Source organism: Tamandua tetradactyla, chromosome 15, assembly GCF_023851605.1.
Source record: "Tamandua tetradactyla isolate mTamTet1 chromosome 15, mTamTet1.pri, whole genome shotgun sequence".
Lineage (NCBI taxonomy): Eukaryota > Metazoa > Chordata > Mammalia > Pilosa > Myrmecophagidae > Tamandua > Tamandua tetradactyla.
This window is the reverse complement of record NC_135341.1, coordinates 54,850,995-54,871,151: the sequence shown is the minus strand read 5'-3', so window position 1 is coordinate 54,871,151 and position 20,157 is coordinate 54,850,995. Positions and strand designations below refer to the sequence as shown.

At 41.8% G+C, this 20,157-nt stretch overlaps 1 protein-coding gene across 1 annotated transcript in view; it reads left to right on the top strand.

Annotated features, from left to right (window-relative positions):
* CRTAP (cartilage associated protein) overlaps positions 1 to 19,344 on the top strand; it is a 42,753-nt gene extending 23,409 nt beyond the window's left edge. The window contains exons 4-7 of the mRNA XM_077129891.1: positions 2,152 to 2,280; positions 8,785 to 8,930; positions 9,903 to 9,986; positions 14,371 to 19,344. Coding sequence (XP_076986006.1) covers positions 2,152 to 2,280; positions 8,785 to 8,930; positions 9,903 to 9,986; positions 14,371 to 14,424 — 413 coding nt within the window. The 3' untranslated portion in view covers positions 14,425 to 19,344. The remainder of the gene's footprint in view (positions 1 to 2,151; positions 2,281 to 8,784; positions 8,931 to 9,902; positions 9,987 to 14,370) is intronic.
* The last annotated feature ends 813 nt before the right edge of the window (positions 19,345 to 20,157 follow it).

The following is a 20,157-nucleotide window of genomic DNA, read 5'->3' as shown; positions in this document are numbered from 1 at the left end:
TACTTTTTTATCATCACAATCGACTTTTTTTCCTTCTTTTTTTGTGAACAATAACATATACAAAAAAGCTATAAATTTCAAAGCACAGCACCACAAAATTAGTTGTAGAACATATTTCAGACTTTAATGTGGGTTATAATTTCACAATTTTAGGTTTTTACTTCTAGCTGCTCTAAAATACTGGAGACTAAAAGAGATATCAATTTAATGATTCAGCATTCATATTCATTTGTTAATTCCTATCTTCTAAGTATAATTCCACCATCAACTTTGATCTTTCCATACCACTCTTTAGGGTTGTTTGGGCTATGGCAATTCTAAATTTTTGATATTGTAAGGGTCTGTCACAAATATGGGGTAGGGAGATGGAACTATCTGATGTTCTGGAGAGGCTGGACTAGGTTTCAGGACTTAACTGGACCAGGGATGCATCTGGAGGTTGTAGGTTTCTGGTGCCTGGAATTCTTGTGGAATCTTATATATTGCCCAATATATAATTTATGGAGAGATATTTTGAGACTAGGATGATATAATGTTCATCAAATCCTGTCCTCCACCCCAAACACTGATTTAGCATCTATTGAGGATTCTTGCCTGAATCATTTTTTCTATAAAAATTGTATATATATAAACATATTTTCCATATTTTTGTGTCTGCTTCTTTCTTACATGCTAGGTATCATACTTTATATACTGTTCTTCTCCTTGTGTTTTCCCCTTAACAATATATGCTAGTCAGTATATAGAGATTATGTCAGTCTTTTTTATTGCTGTAGATTACTCTTAGGGGGCAAGGACTTACATATATTCTTTGACTATAGATATTTAGGTTTTTCCAACCTTTGGTTATTGAACATAATGCTCCAATGGATAACTTTAGGCTCTTTTTTTTTGGTAAGTATGAAGGTGTATTTTCAGAATTGACAGCTAGAAGTGGGATTGCTACTTCAACTAGTAAATGCTTCTGTAAATTATTTAGTATTTTAAGGTATACCATTTTAAATTCCTACCAGCAATCTATGAGAGTGCCTATTCCTCCACAGTGTTACCAAGCATGGTCTACCATTCTGTAGTCTTTTGGTTCTGGTTGCATGAAGGTAGAAAAGGGAGATGGCCAAGGAACACTTGGGAGGTTTTAGAGATCAGCCTGAAAGTGGCCTTCATCAGTTGTTATACCCACATTTCTTTGGTCACAGCCAGTCATATGGCCCCATATAGCTGCAAGGGAGGCTGGGAAATGTAGTCTTTGACATCTTTCTACGTTATATTTATGTCCACCATATTCTTGTTATATTTATGTCCACCTTATTCTTTGTTATTGTGTGTGTTAATTTTTACTTGGTAACATATATACAACATAACATTTCCCATTTTATCCACTTTCAAGTACACAATCTGACAACATTAATTGCATTCATAATGTTGTGCTGCCATCACTACCATCCATTCTGTCACCCCAAACAGAAATTCTGTGTCCCTTAAATATTAACTCCCCATTCATCTTATTCTATTTCAAAGATTACATATATTCTCTTGTTTGTACGTACCATAATTTATTACCCGTCATCCCATTCTTTGACATTTAGTTTGTTTCCTGTTCCAGTGCTTATGTGTGTCCCTATCTAAAGAAAATTTCCTAGAATTGGATTGCTATTTCACAGGATATGAATATTTTAATCTTTGGTAAAGTTTAAAAAAAGTCTTTTTTCCAAAAAGTTTGTTCCTGGTTTGCTTACACCAGTGGAATATGAGAGGGTAGTTTCACCGTTCTCTCCCTCTTCCTGGGTATTACTGAATTTTAAATTTTTGCCACTATCCAGTTTAGTTTATTTTAGGGGAGATTGTGTTTCTTTAATTACAAATGAGGTTTAGCATCTTTTCACGATGCTTATTATCCATTTTATAATTTCTGTTCGCATCCTTTGGTCATTTTTAAATTGGGCTGTTTGTCTTTTTCTTATTGTTCATCTTCTTGTTTGTCTTTTTAAAAATGGCTCTCACAGAGCTTTCCTGTATGTTAAAGTCGTTGGCGCTTTGTCATAAGTATTGCAAATTTTTTTCTTTTACTTTTCTTTACTTAATTGTACCGGAAGTAGCCTATTAAGAAAGTGGCGAATGCACTACTCTGACAATTCGTATGTGTCCTTTCAGATCATTATGTGGAAGTCCTGGAATGTAAATTACAGTGTGAGGAGAACCTCACCCCCGTTGTAGGAGGCTATCCTGTTGAGAAGTTCGTGGCCACCATGTATCATTATTTGCAGTTTGCTTATTATAAATGTAAGTAATCACCCTCTGCGAGAACTTGGGCAAGGTGCTTCATCCTTCTAGGTATTTTCTCCAGCTGTGAAATAGGAGCGCTGACCCTTGCCTTCGAGGTCTGCTGGGAGCTTCATCCAGATTACACAGAGCCGTGCGCCCTGCCTTGCGTGAAAAAGCAGCAAGACCTAGTGATTCCGGGAGGAGCCAGAGTGCCTGAGTTGGAGTTCCAGCTTTGTCACTCATAATTCTCTGTGCCTCAGTTTCCTCACCTGTAAAGATAATAGTAATAATCTTGTGGGGTTATTGCATGTGAAATGCTTAGGATATTCACACACTGGCACATAGCAAACTATATAAATGTTTGCTTTTTAAGAAATCAATATTTCCCTTTTTCCCCCATCTTTGACCTTACTTTTCAGACAGTTAAGAGTTTCATTTCGTTGGTCCTCCCTCGAGCTGAAATAGGAGTTTATCAAACAGAATGTTCCAAGTGGAGAAAGAGCAATGAATGTGGGAGAAAACGCAATTTAAAGTTCAGATTTCAGAGCCCGTCTCTTTTGGCTTTTCCTTCTCCCTGTGTAATTGACTTTGCTGAGTGCCACTAGTTTGAGCTGTGAGTATCTTGATGGTTTAGTTATGAGCTGAGAACCCTGGCAGGGCTGTCCAGAAAAACAGAACCAATAGGATATATATAATAATATAATTATATACATATAAACTAAGAGATGTATTTGAAGGAATGGGCTCATACAGTTGCAGAGGCTGGCAAGTCCAGAGTCTGTAGGGCAGACTGGCAGGCTGGAGCTGGAAAGTTGGCAGGAGTGGATGTTGCAGTCTTGAGGCAGAATTTCTTCTCTAGAAAACTGAGTTTTTGTTTTTAAGGCCTTCAGCTGATTACATGAAGCCCACCCACATTATCAAGGGTGATTACCTTTACTTAAAGTCAACTGATTGTAGATACCTATCCATCTACACAATACCTTCACAGCAATATCTAGACAAGTGTTTGACCAAATAACTGGGTGCCATAACCTAGCCAAGTTGACACAAAAAGTCGACCACCATACAAACAGGGGAGGATTTATTGGGGATGATTGCAGCAGGAACTACTCTGCCCTAATGTAGAAATGCCAGGATCAGTGCCAGCAGGTTTCTGGTAGATGCCTCTGGGTCACCTAGGGCTGTCCTGGGAAGAGTGAGAGGTGACCTTGGCTTCTATAGCCCTCCTTTTTCACTATGGTCATTTTGTTCTTTGTTGTTTTCCCTTTTCTGACAATAGCAACCAACCGTTTAATCCCATGTCCCTGTCCTGTTCAGGACACACTGAAAGCCTTGCATACCAAAGGCTAATTATGTGTGTGTGTGTGTGTGTGTGTGTGTGTTCTATATATGTTTTAGTTTCTGGGGCTGCTCAAAGCAAATACCATGAAATTGATGGGTTTAAACAATGGAAATTTATTTGCTCATGGTTTTGAGGCCGAAAAAATGTCCAAATCAAGGCATTATGATGATGGCTGCTGTTGATCTTTGGCTCCTCTGTCCCATGGCAGGGCACATGGTGACATCTTCTGGTCTCTTCCTTCTCTGGATTTTGTTGATTTCAAGTTCATGCTTCTGTGCCTTTTGAATTTCATTCTTTTATAAAGGTCTCCAGTAATAGGATAAAGACCCATCCACCATCCTGACTGAGGTGGGTCACACCTTAACTGAAGTAGCCACATCAAAGTCCTACTTACGAGATATTCTAGTTTGCTAGCTGCTGAAATGCAATATACCAGAAACAGAATGGCTTTTAAATAGGGGAATTTAATGAGTTGCTAGTTTACAGTTCCAAGGCCGAGAAAATGTCCCAATTAAGACAAGTCTATAGAAATGTCCAATCTAAGGCACCCAGGGAAAGACACCTTGGTTCAAGAAGGCCGATGGAGTTCATGGTTTCTCTCTCAAGGGAGAAGGCACATGGCAAACACAGTCAGAGTTTCTCTCTCATCTGGAAAGATACATGGTGAACACAGTCAGGGCTTCTCTCTCATCTGGAAGGGCACATGGCAAACACGGTGTCATTTGCTAGCTTCTTCTCCTGGCTTCCTGTTTCATGAAGCTCCCTGGGAGGCATTTTCCTTCTTCATCTCCAAAGGTCGCTGGCTGGTGGACTCTGCTTCTCATGCTATATCATTCTGCTCTGCTCTCTCTGAATCTCCTCATTCTCCAAAATGTTTCCTCTTTTATAGGACTCCAGAAACTTATTGAGACCCACCCAAATGGGTGGAGACATGTCATCACCTAATCCAGCTTGACAACCACTTTTGATTAAATCATATCTCCAGGGAGATGATCTGATTACAGAATCAAACATACAGTATTGAATAAGGATTATTCTGCCTTTATGAATTGGGTTTTAGATTAAAACATGGCTTTTCTAGGGGACATACATCCTTTCAAACCAGCACACGAGGGTTCACACTCACAGGGATGGATTAGATTTAAGAACATGTTCTTTGGGGGTATGCCCAGCTCTAAACCACAATATTTTAAAAAAAAATATTTTTCTTACTGCTAATCAGGTTTGTTCCTGGGAAGACTTTGAAAACAAGTCTTCCTGATTAAGGTAACTTAGCTTCTCAGTTGTGACCCTGATCTTAGGGCAACCTAAAATATATCTAAGGATGCAATAAAAAGCCTTGTTTCCTTGGTTGGAACATGTTTTAGTTTGCTAAAGCTGCCTAATACAATAAACCAGAAATGGGTTGACATTTATAAAGGGGATTTATTAAATTACAAGTTTACAGTTCTAAGGCCTTAAAATGTCTAAACAAAGGCATCCAGAGGAAGATACCTTGATTCTGAAAAAAGGGGTGGATGGCATCCAGGTTTCCAGTACCTGGGAAGGCACGTGGCTGGCGTCTGCTGGTTCTTGTTCCCAGTTCCGTTGCTTCCAGCTTCTCATTCCAGTGGTTTACTCTCTAAGCATCTGTGGGCTTTCACTTAGCTTCTCTGGGGCAAAACTCTGGCTTCTGACTTGCTTAGCATCTCATGGGAAGGCACATAGCAATGTTCACTGGGTACTACATCTCCAAACATCCGTGTCTAGGCATCTGCTCTCTCTGTCAGCACTCCAAGCATCTTCAAATGTCTGCATCTATGGCCGCTCTGATTTCTAAGGACTCTCCAAACATCTGAGTTTCCTCTAAAATGTTTCCCCTTTTAAATGACTCCAGTAAACTAACAAAACCTACCCTGAAAGCATGGAGTCATATTTCCATCTAATCAAAAGATCACATCCACAATTGGGTGTGTCACATCTCCATGGAAAAAATCCTATCAAAGTTTCCATCCTAAACAATAGGTCTGCCCCACAAGATTGGATTAGGAAAAAGAACATGGCTATTCTGGTGTTCATAACATCATCAAACCAGCACAGGACATATTCAGGATCAACAGAAGGATGAGCTGTGTTTTAGCCATGTGTTCTTTCCAGAAGTCCTCCTGCCCTGAGGGCACGGATGATGTTTTAGTTTCCACTGTACCCCTGGCACCAGCTGTTTGATGAAGGGTTTTGAGCATAGAGAAGAGGCTAATTATATATAATCTATGAATGTGCTTTCATATGTGAGAGCACTAAGCACATAGTAGGTCCTCAGCAAATACTAATTGCTTCTGCATTCTAGGGTTGAGAGGACAGTTTTCTATGCAGCAGTTATGCCTATGCAGAGCTTCTTTTTAAAATATAGTTGATTTAGAGACAAAATTAAGTGTCAGTGGCTCAGAGATTTCAAGGAGAGTCGAGAGGTTATCCTGAGGTTGTTCTTATGCATTATATAGATATCCCTTTCCAGTTTATGGTGTATTTGGAGTGGCTGGAGGGAATACCTGAAACTTTTGAGCTGTGTTCCAGTAACCTCGATTGTTGTAGATGGTTGTATAACTATATAGCTTTTACAGTGTGAGTGTGTGGTTGTGAAACCTTGTGTCTGATGCTCCTTTTATCCAGGGTATGGAAAGATAAGTAAAAAAAAATAAGAATAAAAATGTTTAGTTTGCCGCAACAATAAACAATAAGCTTTCTTTTGAAAGCGAACAATAATAAATCAATTATATATACATATAGTTGTATATATATAATAAAATATATATATTTATTGAGAAATCTGCACACACATATAGTCTATACATAGTATGCAATCAGTGGCTCACAATATAATCAAATAGTTGAGTATTCATCACCATAATCACTTTAGAACATTTACATCACTCCAGAAAAAGAAATAAAAAGAAAAATCCTTATATATGCTGATCCTGAATATGTCCTGTGCTGGTCTGATGATGTTATGAACGCCAGAACAGCCATGTTCTTTTTCCTAATCCAATCTTGTGGGGCAGACCTATTGTTTAGGATGGAAACTTTGATAGGATTTTTTTCCATGGAGATGTGACACACCCAATTGTGGATGTGATCTTTTGATTAGATGGAGATATGACTCCATGACTCCCTTCCATAATAATAGGGGAGGATAAAGGGTAAAAAATCGGGTAGATTGAAATACTAGTGGTCAGTGAGAGGGAGGGGTAAGAGGTATGGAATATACGAGTATTTTTCTTTTTTCTTTTTATCTCTTTTTCTGGAGTGATGCAAATGTTCTAAAGTGATTATGGTGATGAATACTCAACTATTTGATTATATTGTGAGCCACTGATTGCATACCATGTATGGACTGTATGTGTGTGAAGATTTCTCAGTAAAAATATATATTTTATTATATATAACTATATATATAATTGATTTATTATTGTTCTCTTTCAAAAGAAAGCTTATTGTTTATTGTTGCAGCAAACTAAACGACTCAGAGATATCCCAAAGCAAACCACCCATTTCTAGCTTTCTTACCTTCCTTCTCCTCCCAGCTCTGTGTTGTTTGCTTTATTCATCCACACTTCTTTCTGTAGACAAGCCCTGTTATAATAAGAATTATAGAAATGATATAAATCGTTTTTTTTGATTATGGGAATTTTCAAAACTACATGAAAGTAGAGAGGTTGATATACTGCCCATCATCCTACATCAGCTCTTATGAACACTTTGCTAATCATAGCATTCAGTATTTTAAACATTTCTAGTAGATGAACACATAAGCTGGTCTTTTATCTTGTTTTTATGAAAATATGCTCTGGCACTTCTCTTTCATTGAGTGCCTGCTTCATGCCAGCTCTGGGTTGAACTTTGAAACATGGGACAGGATCTATGAATTTTTCTAGCCCTCTGAGTGTGACTTGGTTCTGGGTGCACAGGGAGCTTGGGAGTGTTCCAGACACATCCCTGTCACTCCTGGTCATACCCAGGTTCACACAGCCCGTGTTCTGAAAATTGCTCTGTGCATCAGCAACTATGGCCAAGACTCATAAAAAACTGATAGACCCAAACTTCTGGCTTTGCTTACTTCTTCCCAGGAAATCTTGCTTTCAGGGGCTGTAGATTAACAGTAGAGGTAAAATATACCTCCTGCAAGTCTGCCTTATTTTAAACTTTCTCTAGATTTCCCACCACCCTAAACTTCTTGAGGACAGGAATTGTTTCTTGTTTACGTTTGAACCCTTGTGAATAGTGAGTGCGCATAAGTGCAGGTTTTAAAAGTTGTCATTACAGGAAGCAACCACTGGGTGGCACGATTTATTCATATACAAACTTTGGTTACTCTTTCCAACCACAGCTTTAGCAAAGGTAGCTAAATTTGCTCCTGGGTTTAGCTGAGTTAAACCCTCAGCTCTTCCTGGAACTAAACCAGATCCAGGATTCTAAATTGGAAAGGAATATGCCAGAGCAACTACCTAAGGGCTTGAGTCTCATCACTTTTTTCCTGTTGCGCTTCTCCCATCACCAAGACAAACCCCCAACCCCCGCCAAAAAAAATTCCTATGCTGAAGATGCTGGGTGGTAGGTGGGACAACGCCAGGTAGGCTGGCTGGAGGTGGGAACGCCAGTTCCCAGGAGATGTCAGGATCAGGTGACTTTCCAAGTCTCTTCCAGCCCAGAAGCTCCAGCATCCTTTCATTTTCCAGGCCTAGTTTAGCCGTGGGGAGGCCACCTGGATCTGGAGACTATGGTCCCATCCGGAAGGGGCCCGAGCACTCAGGTCAACTGTAGGTCCTTAAGGGGAAGCAAGTCCTGCTGGGCACATCCTCTCCACCTCCCTGGCGCTGACCTCAGCCCCTAGCCAGGCCAGGCTTTGGAACCAGCCTTCTCGGGCTGCTGGAGCCTGAAACCATCTGAGGTCTCCGGAGCCCTCACACAGGCATTCCTGCAAAGACATTTGCCTAACATGGAACTTCCATATTTCCGAATTAGCCTTCAGTCTGTGACTTCCCCAGGCAGGACTGATGCTGGTGAGAGGTGCCTGCAGTGGGGACTGCCCACTTGGGGCTCGTTCATGAACTTTTTTCTTTAGGAAGCTGTGCTTTGGGCAGGAGGGCTGAGAGGACTGGCGGTAGGTTTGCGGACTTCCCTGCTCCTTCTCTCCTGCCCCCCAGTGAATGACCTGAAGAACGCCGCCCCCTGTGCAGTCAGCTACCTGCTCTTTGACCGGGATGACAAGGTCATGAAGCAGAACCTGGTGTATTACCAGTACCACAGGGACAAGTGGGACCTCTCGGACGAGCACTTCCAGCCCAGGCCGGTAGGCGCTTTTGCTTTGCTCCACTTAATTCTCAGATTCAGGGGACTGCTTTGCAACTTAAGGGAAAGGGCTGTTTCAGAGATGGAGGGAAACTCAGTTTTGAAATGAAAACTTATTTTGTTGTTCTGATATGTTGGGGGGGTAAAAAAAAAACAACTGACTGCTTCATTCTGACTTCTCAATCAACAAAATGAAAAATTCCAAACATTCTAGAAATGTTTTACTTAGAAAGTGAAATTTCTGCATAATCCTACCCTTTCCTAATCCCTGCCTTGTAGGTATACATTTGCACATCTGTACAGCACGTTTTTAGAAATTTTTACAAAAATGGGATCATGATCTCTACACTGTTTTGAAACTTGATTTTGTTTTTCTAACAGTTCTTCACGGGCATTACCCCATGTCACACCCATATACTTGCCTCCTTTTCTTTTTTAACAGCTCTGTAGTATGCTCTTTCATGGACCCACCATCCTTTAATCAGTCTCACCTTGATGGACAGATTCACATGTTCGCACCTGATGTTAGGGAACTCCAGTAATTATATATTGCCTTCAAGAGATCTTTTCTGATTGATCTTTGTCCTTGACTTGTATTTTCATTGGTATTTCTATGTTACCATACATGCACCCTGTATACCCTACCCCCCCGCAAGACACACACTCGGTCTTTCCCCCTCCCTCCCTCTTACCCCCAGCACGTGTATTCACTTGGAGTTGGCCAGTGCTGTTTTTCTTATAGAAATAGATTTACATACCCGTAAAATTCGCCTTTTTACAGAGCACAAATTCAGTGATTTTTATTATATTCACAGAATTGTAGAACCATCACCACTCTCTAATTTTAGAACCATTTCATCACCTCAGAAGGAAACCCTGTACCCATTAGCAGTCATTCTCAGCTCTCCCTTCCCCCCAGTTCCAACGTTGAGCGCTTGGTTGTATGAACTGTTCTCTGCTTGTGTCTGAGCAGGAAGCAGTCCAGTTCTTTAACGTGACCACACTCCAGAAGGAGCTGTACGATTTTGCAAAGGAAAATATAATGGATGATGATGAGGTAAGTGTTCATGTTTCACACACGTCTGCCTAAGAGAAAATATTACATCCTCACTAAAATCACTGGAAATCTGAGTTGTCCCTGCAAATAAGAAACAGAAGGGGACGTTTAGAAATACGACTTGTGTGGGTGTTTTAATGAAAATCAGAATACTGGCTTTCTAGGAAACCTAGGCTGAAGCGCCCCATTTCCTGATGAGGCGTCCGGAGCAGCGTTCCAGGAATCATCACGGCAGTCCTTCACTTTGTAAAACTATAAAAGCACAATGAATTTGTAATTGCTTAGCCTAGTATCCCAAGTATTTGGGGATACTTGGGAAATCCGTACCCTCAATTTTGATATCAGGGTATTGTCTTGATGTAAGATGGAACTGGTTGTGGAGTCATCATTTTGTGGTGGGGCAGCCTAGTCACGGAACATCCACCTTTAGGATCGTATTTAGGGGATGCATTTAATGGGAACACTATTTCCATTTGGGGGATGAAAAGTTCTGGCATAGATGGTGGGGATAGTTGCATAAACATTGTGAATGTACTTAATGCCACTGAACTGTACCCTTTAAAGTGATTAAAATGGTAAATTTTGGGCGGGCCGCGGTGGCTCAGCGGGCAAGAGTGCTTGCCTGCCGTGCCGGAGGACCCTGGTTCGATTCCCGGCCCCAGCCCATGTAAAAAACAAACAAACAAACAAAATATAATAAAACAAGAAAATGTTTAAAAATGTTTCCCTTTCTTCCTTCCTTCCTTCCTTCTCTGTCTTTCCTTCCTTTCCTCCCTAAAAAAAAAAAAAAAAAAAAAAAATGGTAAATTTTATGTTTTGTATATTTTACCTCAATTTAAGAAAAAACAGGTATTTCAAGAAAATATTTTTAAAAGACAGCTGGGATTTTGATAGGAATTGCACTGAATCTATAGATGAATTTAGGGAGTATTGTCATCTAAACAATATTAAGTCTTCTGATTCATAAATGTGGATCTTTCTACTTATTTAGGTCTTCTTTAATTTCTTTCAACATTTTCTTAAATTTTATTCAATTTGTTTTATTCTTTTTGATGATATTGTAAAGGAATTATTTTCTTGATTTCATTTTTTTGCTTATTCATTGCTAATGTATAAAAATACAGTTAATTATTAAATATCGATCTTATAACTTGCAACCTTGCTGAACTCATTTATTCATTCTGATAGTTTTTGTGTGTGTGTGGATTCCTAAAAAGTTTCTATAATACAAGATCATGCCATCTATAAATAGTTCATTTTACTTCTTCCTTTTCTATCTAGATATCTTTTATTTATTTTTCTTGCCTACTGGACTTGACTAAAACCTCTGTTTTCTATTTATATTTATGTTGAAAAGAAGTGGTGAGAGTGGACATCCCTGCCTTGTTCCTGATCTTAGAAGGAAAGCATTCAGTCTTTCATCATTAAGTCATGTTAGCTATGTTTTTTTTTTGTAGAGGCACTTGTATTAGGATGTTAATGCTGCCAGAGTGCGATATACTAGAAATGGAATGGTTTTTAAAAAGGGGATGTATTAAGTTACAAGTTTGTAGTTCTAAGGCCATAAGGCACACTAAGGCATCCAGGGAAAGACACCTTGACTGAAGGAAGGCTGATGGGTCTGGAATACCACTATCAGCTGGGAAGGTACGTGCCTAGCATCTGCTGGTCCCTTGGCCTCTGACTTCAAACGGCTTCCCCAGGGGTGTTTTCTTTCTGCATCTTCAAATATCACTGTATGTGTCAGCTCTGAAGCAACTGTTCTCCAAGCATCTGTATCTCATCTAACCAAAAGGTCACACCCATAATTGAGTGTGTCGGTCTCCATGGAAACAATCTAATCAAAGTTTTCCACCCTAAACAATAGGTCTGGCCCCACAAGATTGGATCAGGATTAAAACATGGCTTTTCTGGGGCACATAATAGTTTCAAACCAGCACAGCACTTTTATGAGGTTAAAGAAGTTCCTTTCTAATCCTAGTTTGTTAAATGCTTTTATCATGAAAGGGATTGGGTTTGTCAAATGCTTTTCTGCATCTACTGGGATGATCATGTGGTTTTTTTAATTTCCCTTTTTAGTATTCTTTGTTAGCATGACTTTTTATTCCATGCATTGGAATGTTTAAAAATAAAATTCTTAAACATAGTAATTTTGGTCGCTTCCAACTTGCTGTTTTTATAAATAACACAGCCATAACTAAACCTTTTCCCCCTTCTTTGATAATTTCCTTAGGATAAATTCCCAGAGCTTTTATTCCTGTACCTAAGACTATGACCATTTTGAAGGTTTTGATGTATGAGAACAACATATTTAGAAAAAAATCATAGATATTAGAACAAGAAGAGAAATTTCATGAGATTCAATAGTGTTCTCTCATGTTACAGATGGGAATACAAACCTGGAAAGGTAGAGAAACTTTCTCAGAGTCACACAGCTGGTTAGTCATCATCCAGTGAAACATACCAGGCTTATTCCAGGCTTTAAAATTCCTAGGATTCTTGGTTTGGCACTCTCAAGCTAACAGGACTCCACTGAAATTCTTGGAGAAGTTATCTTATTAAATGAGACTTTTAGAATTGTGAAAGGATTAATCCATCTCCAAAGAATGAGTTATTTTCTTTCAACCAATATCAAATTATGGCAAATGAAAATATAACCAATTTAAGAAAATCCTTACTTTAATCTTTAAATTCTTCTAGGGATAGGATACTACTTTGAAACAAAGCATCAAAATAATTTACCTATTGGTATTTGTGGCACTCTTCTTTTTATTATCTTTGTGGGGTTGAAGTGTAAGAGATCTTGAAAATATATTCAGTGATAAAAATTTTTGCAGAGGCCTATTACCGTTCCAGAAGCTTTATAAAACAGGTTGAAATTGATGCTTCAAGTTTCAGGCTCTGCTCTGTTTGCTTTGGAGAGATCTGAAAGAAATAGGATGTAATTTCTAGAAGTGATTTATTGAGGGAACACTAATAGGTAGGAATGGAAGTAAGGGGTGTGGAAAAGAGTTAAGCAAATATATGGATTCAGCTGGAGTTGAGCTCAGCCTGATCCCACAGGGTGCTCCGAAGCATGAATTGTATCTCAGAGTTGTTGCTGCCTTTTGTAGCCCATTTATTAGTCTGGCATTAGTTGTTAGCTGCTGGAGGGGTTGGTATATAACTTCCCTGAGAAGGCTGTTCCTTTTGGCCAGGGACAGTGATCGGGGCAGCTATCAGCCTTAGCAGCTATAAAGGGGTTCTGGGCGAGACCCCAACAACGTCCACCACGACAGGTCACATTCCGTCTCCCAAGTCACAGCAGCCACATAGTGGGAAACAGTAACTCTGGGAACAGATGTCATGGTTATGCATGTTTTCTTCTTGGGAACCAGAAAGTAACTGAAGGACGCTATTTTTGCAAACGGTGGTCTTCCACTCCCCTAACTTCAGTTTCCAATTTCAGGCATATCGGATAGAAGTATTTGATGAAAATGCTACGACCCCTTTTGCATTTCATGTACTTTTCCTCCCAAATGCAATAGATTTCTTGAATCCCTGTGTTAACTATCAAAAGGAGTAAGTAGGCTCTTGTCCTGGGATTATGAACTCTGTGAGGGGAGGCCTAAGTTTAGCACGCCATGGTCACCATGGGTGGGGCTGGCCTGTGTTGACCTCAAGGGAGGGAGGGATGACCTTCTTAGTGATTCACTCATTCTCTACACAGAAATAGCTACCTCAACAGCTAGAAGCCCAGGTGGGCTTTGGGAGAGAAATTAACACAGAGAAAGAAAGTAGGAAGTGTGCTGGGCTCCTATGGGTTCAGAACCTCAAGGCTGATTGCAGGAAGGAGCAGGTGGGCTCCTGGTACTGACGGTGGGCAAATGGCTCCCACTGTCCCCAAGAGTCTCTCCTTTCAATAAAGTGATGGCTTCAGTCATGCCAGCAGTATACATGTGCACACTCAGTCATTCATCCTTCGGCATATGTATTGAGCACCTCTCTGTGCCAGGCTCTGGAGGAAGAGCTGGTCCTTGAAAAGCACACAGTGTGGTGATTGGGCACAAATGGAATAGACAGATAATGGTCCTGTGAGATTAATGCTAATGGGAGGGGAGAGTTGGGGTACAGGGAGGGCAGCACAGGAGAAAAGGCACCAAGCAGGGTCTTTCAGAGGGTAGCTGGGCTGCTCAAATCTCTGGAAGTCACAGACACGTGATGCCCAGTCTATATCGAGTGAAAGGCAAGGTCAACTCCACAGGGAGAATTCAGACCTTCTGGGAAAAGGTTGTTCCAGCCCAAACTGTCAGTTGACATTGGCGTCTTGGAAACAGTCTCTACTCATTGATGCGTTTAATGTCAGGTCGCCCACTTAACAGAGGTTTCCTTTTGTCTCTTACAGGGAGAGGTTGTGGAATATGTGGATGACCTCTTGGAGCTGGAAGAAACTGGCTAGTCCACAGCAACCAAAGGAACTTCCCCTTGATGATCAGGAAACGCCAAGATTCGCAGCCTTCCTTGTTCTCAGTGGTCCAGGATATTGATACCTCAAAGGCTTCCCTTCATTCTGTGAAATGAAAGGAAGCTCCAACTCATTTCTCTTACTCCGTATGACCAGGGGTCAACCTGCCTTCTCCATGTTTATACTGGCCTGCCCATCTTCAGAACTACTTTTCCCTTGTTCACACCCACTCCCAGCTTCCCATCTTCATCCTGCCTTCCACGTATTCACATCTGCTTGCCCCATGCTCATACTGCCTTTCTCGCCATTCTGGGTTTAAGGACAGTCTTCCATATCTTTTATTTTTATTCCCCTCTCCCCCCATGAAGATCAGTATTATATTTTAAATAAGAAAAACACTACTAAAAGATGAGAGCTGCGTAGTTATAAAGACCTACTTGGCCTCTCTGCTCTTCCAGATTTTAGTCTCCCTTCCTTGATCCAGGAAAGATGGTGGAGACCAAGGCTAAAAAGTCTCAAAGCCTCACAATGGCCTTTTCTTGGTCCAACCTATATCATATCTGGCACCCCTTGAAAAATGAGTTTGGTAGACAGTGTGGCATGCACAAAAGTAGTTTTCTCCAACACTTCTGCATCTTCCATGTCTTACAATGGTTGGCTGATTCCCTTTGAGGACAGTGCTCAGTTATATGTCTCAGAGTTGGAAATGGAAGAAAGCCAGAGGGTGTCATTCTTTCAATAAGTATTTATTGAGCACTAACTACAAGCTAGGCATTGACCTAACACTAGAGATCCTGCATGGACCAACAGACAAAAATCCTTGCCCTCATGGTGCTTATTTCTATAGGGAAAGACAGACAACAAATAAATAAGAATAAATATGTGCAAGATATCAGATGGTGATAATTGTTGTGGGGAAAAGTGAAGCAGGGAAGGGGATAAGGAATCCTGGAGATGGAGCTGCAATTTTAGGGAAGGTCTCACCAAGAATGTGACTTGGAGAAGAGATCTGAGAGAAGCAGGTCTTAGGGAAAAGCATTTGAGGCAGAGGGAACAGCATGTGCAATGCCCTAAAGCAAGAGCATGCCTGGCATGGTGAAGGAGCAGCAGGAGGCCAAAGAATGGGGTGGACAGGAGGGAAAGTGGAGGGAGGTAAAGTTAGAGAGGTAGAAGTATATAGAGTGGGGGGCGGGGTGAGGCAGGGAGCAGACGACGCAGGGCCTCATCAGCCAGTGTACAGCCTTTGACTTCTACTCCAAGGGAGGTGGGAGCCGTAGGAAGGTTCAGCAGAGGAGTACCTTGACTGACTTACATTTTACAAGGTTCACTCTGGCTTCCATGTTGTAAAGAACCCAAAAGTGGGCAAAGGTAGCGATACCAATTAGGAGGCTATGACAATATTCCAGGAAGGGAATGGGTAGTGGAGGTGGTGAGAAGTGGTCAAATTCTACATCTGTTTTGGTGTTCTACATCAAATCCAGTAGGATTTGCTGACAGATTGGGTGTGGAATTTGAGAAAGAGAGGAGCTAATAATGACATCAAGGTTTTTGACCTGAATACCTGGAAAGAAGGAGTTACCGTTTACCGAAATGGGGACTATGGGATGGGTAGGTAGGTATGGAATTTGGTGCAGAGCAGGCAGCTTGAGTTTGGGATGTGAGATTCAGGCTGCAAATAAAATTTGAGAGTTCTCAGGTCAGGTTTCCTCGCTGAACCTGAGAGGTAACTGATGCACTTATTTTACTGTGGGGCTCTCTCAGGAGAAACCTTTGAAAACCTTCATTTGTCGTAGATTGGCTGTGGGAAGTCCCTTGCAGAGAGTGGAGGCGGGGAGTACTTTGAAGGCAAGTGACTTGGTCAACTGAGGCTAATCATCTGGAAAGGAAGCAGCTGTGGACCTTTGGCAGTCAATTGCATATTAATGCTGGGGGTGGGGTATACAGGTAATGGGTACTGCTCTGTGAAGGGGATCTGGAAAGAGCACCACAGTGCCTCCTGCAGGAAACATCAGCATCCAAAGCATCCAAATGGGACTTTTGTATATTGAGAAGCAAGAGAACGACAGGCCAGGACAGAACTCTGGGGCTCTCTGTGAAATGAGTAGCCAGCCAAAGAGATAAAGAAGGAGCAGCCCTGGGAAGTCAGAGAGAACCAGGATCTTATGGTGTTGCACCAGCCAAGCTTTATTCAACCATATTTCCTTGTTCAAGAAGCGACATAGTCAAGAGGAGACTGGCACAGCATTTGGGAGCCAGGAGTTGTCCCTTGGTAGTGTGGAAAGAAATCAATGTACTCCTCATGGAGATAGAGTTTTGGGTCTTCAATGTAATGATAATTGGGGGTAGAAAACTCATATATTTTTATTTCTACAGGCTTCCTTTTTTACTCCTATCATATTGTTCCAACCTTTGGGAACTCAGAACCTCTTTCTATTTCTCCTTCTGCACTATCCTGCTTCCTTCATCCCCTTTCTCCTGAGAGATTGTCTTTTACTTGCACAAGAATTCCCATCTCAGGTCCTGTTTCTGGAGTACCTGATCTAAGACAATAACCTACCACTTCTGTCTTTGCTGAATTTTCTCATGTCAGCAGAGTCTGCACACCCCGGGGCCGTATGGCCAAAGGAGCTAGTGTTATTCTTGGCATTCGTGGTTGCACTCGTCTCTACAGCATACTCCCGATCAGGGCACCCTCCAGCCCAGCACTGAGTCAGATCCCCTCTGGTTTCCTGCTGGGGGAGACGGCCTTTACCCATGGAATGCTGGGCTCTTTCTTTCCTCATCCTGCCTTCTACTCCACCCAAGACATTTCCTTTTGAAGTCAGTGGGGAAGAAGGTCATAGGGCAAGATGATAAAGTGGAGGGGGACCCAGTGAGTGGACGCCACATCCCGGGATTCCTGAGTCTGTGTAGATAGTGCACCCAGCAGCTGTTTACCTACACAGCGCCTGGCTGCAGTTGTCCTTCCCAACTGTGAGAAAGGAGACATCTGCAGGGCCCCAGGCTGGGTTGGACGATCTGACTCACTCCACTCCTGGGTGATGTTCCACAGGGGTTGAGGGTGGGTGTGGGTCTCAGTCACTCTGAAGTCAGCCTGTTTTCACTGGGGAATTGAGAAGCACCTCCACCCTGACCCTAGCAATGTGCCCGGAGGATCAGACTCTGGGGGCAATGCGGTCCACATTTTCAGCACCTTGCTTTGATTGAAGAAGGTTGTGAAACAAAATTACTATATTTTATTTCAAACTAAAGCAATAAAAAAAAAAAAGTGGGCTCCTCCAAACCTGTCATGAAACCCAAAGTGCATGCAAGCTTCACTCAACGTGCTTAGCACCACACCTCTTTGGGTTTGTTTCTTGGAAGAAACTAGAAGATTCCTGAGTTGAGACCCCTATAAGGTCTCAGTCTGGCCTGTTTTTTGGGAAAAAAACCCCCACACATTTGTAATGACTCTCAACCTCTGACCTAACAACATGGAGGCCAATGACTGCTGTTTGAAAACCTGCACACCATTGGGTTTGGCGGACTCTGTCCTTCTCCAGTGCCCCTCAGGCAACCCAAGCAGGGGTATCCACTGTGAAGGCTCTAGCACCCACTATGGCCACTGCTAATGTTCAGACTTCACTTCCAGCGGAGTTAACAGCTGAGAGGGGATTTGGTGCACACACATGTTTAAAAGTGACCAATTGAGCTTTAGCACATACCAACAGGATCAGCATACGAAGATGGTTTTGATTTTTTGAAAGCTTACCTCTGGGCTCCAGAAGGAGATCACAAGGCACACTGACCACAGAGGCCACCTTAGGAAATGTGTGCTTTTAGGGGTTCTTATTGAAGGAATTTTAAGAGCACAAAAATTACATTGAACCAAACTCCATGGGCAAATAGAAAATGATTTGTTCGCTTGTCAATGGGAAAAAGGTTTATTATGACTGCTGGTGGAATAAACAGTGGCCGGTTTCTGCTAACATTTATGGAAATAACGTTTTTAAGTTTTAAATGTGAGCTGTGAACCTAAGCTACTTCAGTTAAAAAAAAAATTTCAATACTTAAACTGTGGGGAAAAGGTGGACTGGTGCCAGAGAAAACATTCTCATTTAATAGTGTTTGAACATGGAACTGCAACGCAGTTTGTAGCAGAGCGCTGAGAAAACCCACAACTAATCCTTCATCGCAGCTGTCTGAACTCTTGATCATCTGCCATCCCCCAAACAGCGACTTCTTTTTTCTGGTGACTCCAGGCTTGAATGACCTAGTGTGGAGAGTATAAACTATGTACAAGGGGGGAAGAGAGGGGAAAGGAACCTGAAATAAGCCCCAGCCAAAGGTTTTGTGTATTGGACTTCCTGTGCCTGCAGCAAAGGGCAAGATTATGCTCCATGCCTGTCCCCATGGCATCTCCCAGATAGGGAGGATACTAACAGCCAGGCTTTTGCCTTGACTGACCCACTCCTGTCCCAGGAATAAGAGTAAGGAGCAGCCATGGTTTTTGCGCCATATTAGAGTGCTTCTCTCTCCAGGGCAAGCAAATGTGCAGCCACATCTAGCACAAAACGCTGTCCCCCACATACATCTGGCTTCGGTTGCTTGCTGAATGAGGGAGTTGGCTCAATAGCCTCTTGGAGTTGCTGGGGTAAAATACTGGGGCCTCATTTTACAAGAAAAGAATGGAAAGGAATTAAGCAATTTGGCCAACAGATCAAAGATGGATTCCAGGGTTTTAACACCCAATTTAGTGTGGTAGTCAGTAGGTCAAACTATAATTGCCATTGCTGATGTCTTTTTCCACCTTCCTCCCTGAGTTAGAGCATCAACAACCTCACTGTTGTGGGAAAATAGAACGTGGAAATGATTGAAAACAAAAGGTTTATTATTATTATTTTTTAAATCACATTAAAAGTTTTACTTTGCTTATTTTTTAATGTTTTCTTTCCATTGTTTCAAGCACACCCAGTCATTCTAGGACACATGTTTCAGTGAGCTTTGTTTTGTCAGGTCTGTGAAATTTCTGTCATTCCTGTAGCAAAGAAGAAAACTTACACCAGGGACTCCTAGACCTCACATAGCAGGGGTGGTCCGCAGCTAGCCATGTGCTGGCCGAGGTCCTTCCAGGCAGTAAAGTCTCATTCCTCTCCCCAAAAAGGCTTGCTCTCAGAAGGATCCAGGATCCCATTAGAAAAAAATTTGGGGTTCAGGGTTGGCTTTGGATCTTTTGAGCTGGTCCCTCCCTGCCAGATCTGAGAAGTGGCAAAATATTTACTGTTTCAGACAAGAACCGAAAGCACCATCAGGCATGACTGCCAGTAGCTACTGTGTTCCATGCATGTCACTACTGGGCAAGCAAGGAGAAAGAGGAGAGAGTAGAAGGGGGCAGATGGAAAGAGTGAGGAACCAGCCAACGCAGAAGCAAAGAGGATCATGTTATGGAGAGTTCAGACATCAGCTGTTTGAAGAAAAGGTGGACACAAGGGATTTTGTTGATGTCAGACTAAGAATTCCAGAAGACAACAGTGGAAATTTTGGATTAAGAAGGAGTGGAACTGTAGGGAGTAAGAGTTGAGTGTTGCTGGGGAAGTCTTAGATCCAGATCCCTTGAAGCAAAGCCATATGCTGATGATGGTGAGCTTGCAGGAAAAGCGGTGTGAGGGAAGAAGGAAAGAGCTGCAAGGATGTGGTCTCAGCTGGACTCTGCTTCAGCCTGATCCCATGGAGAGCTCTGGAACATGA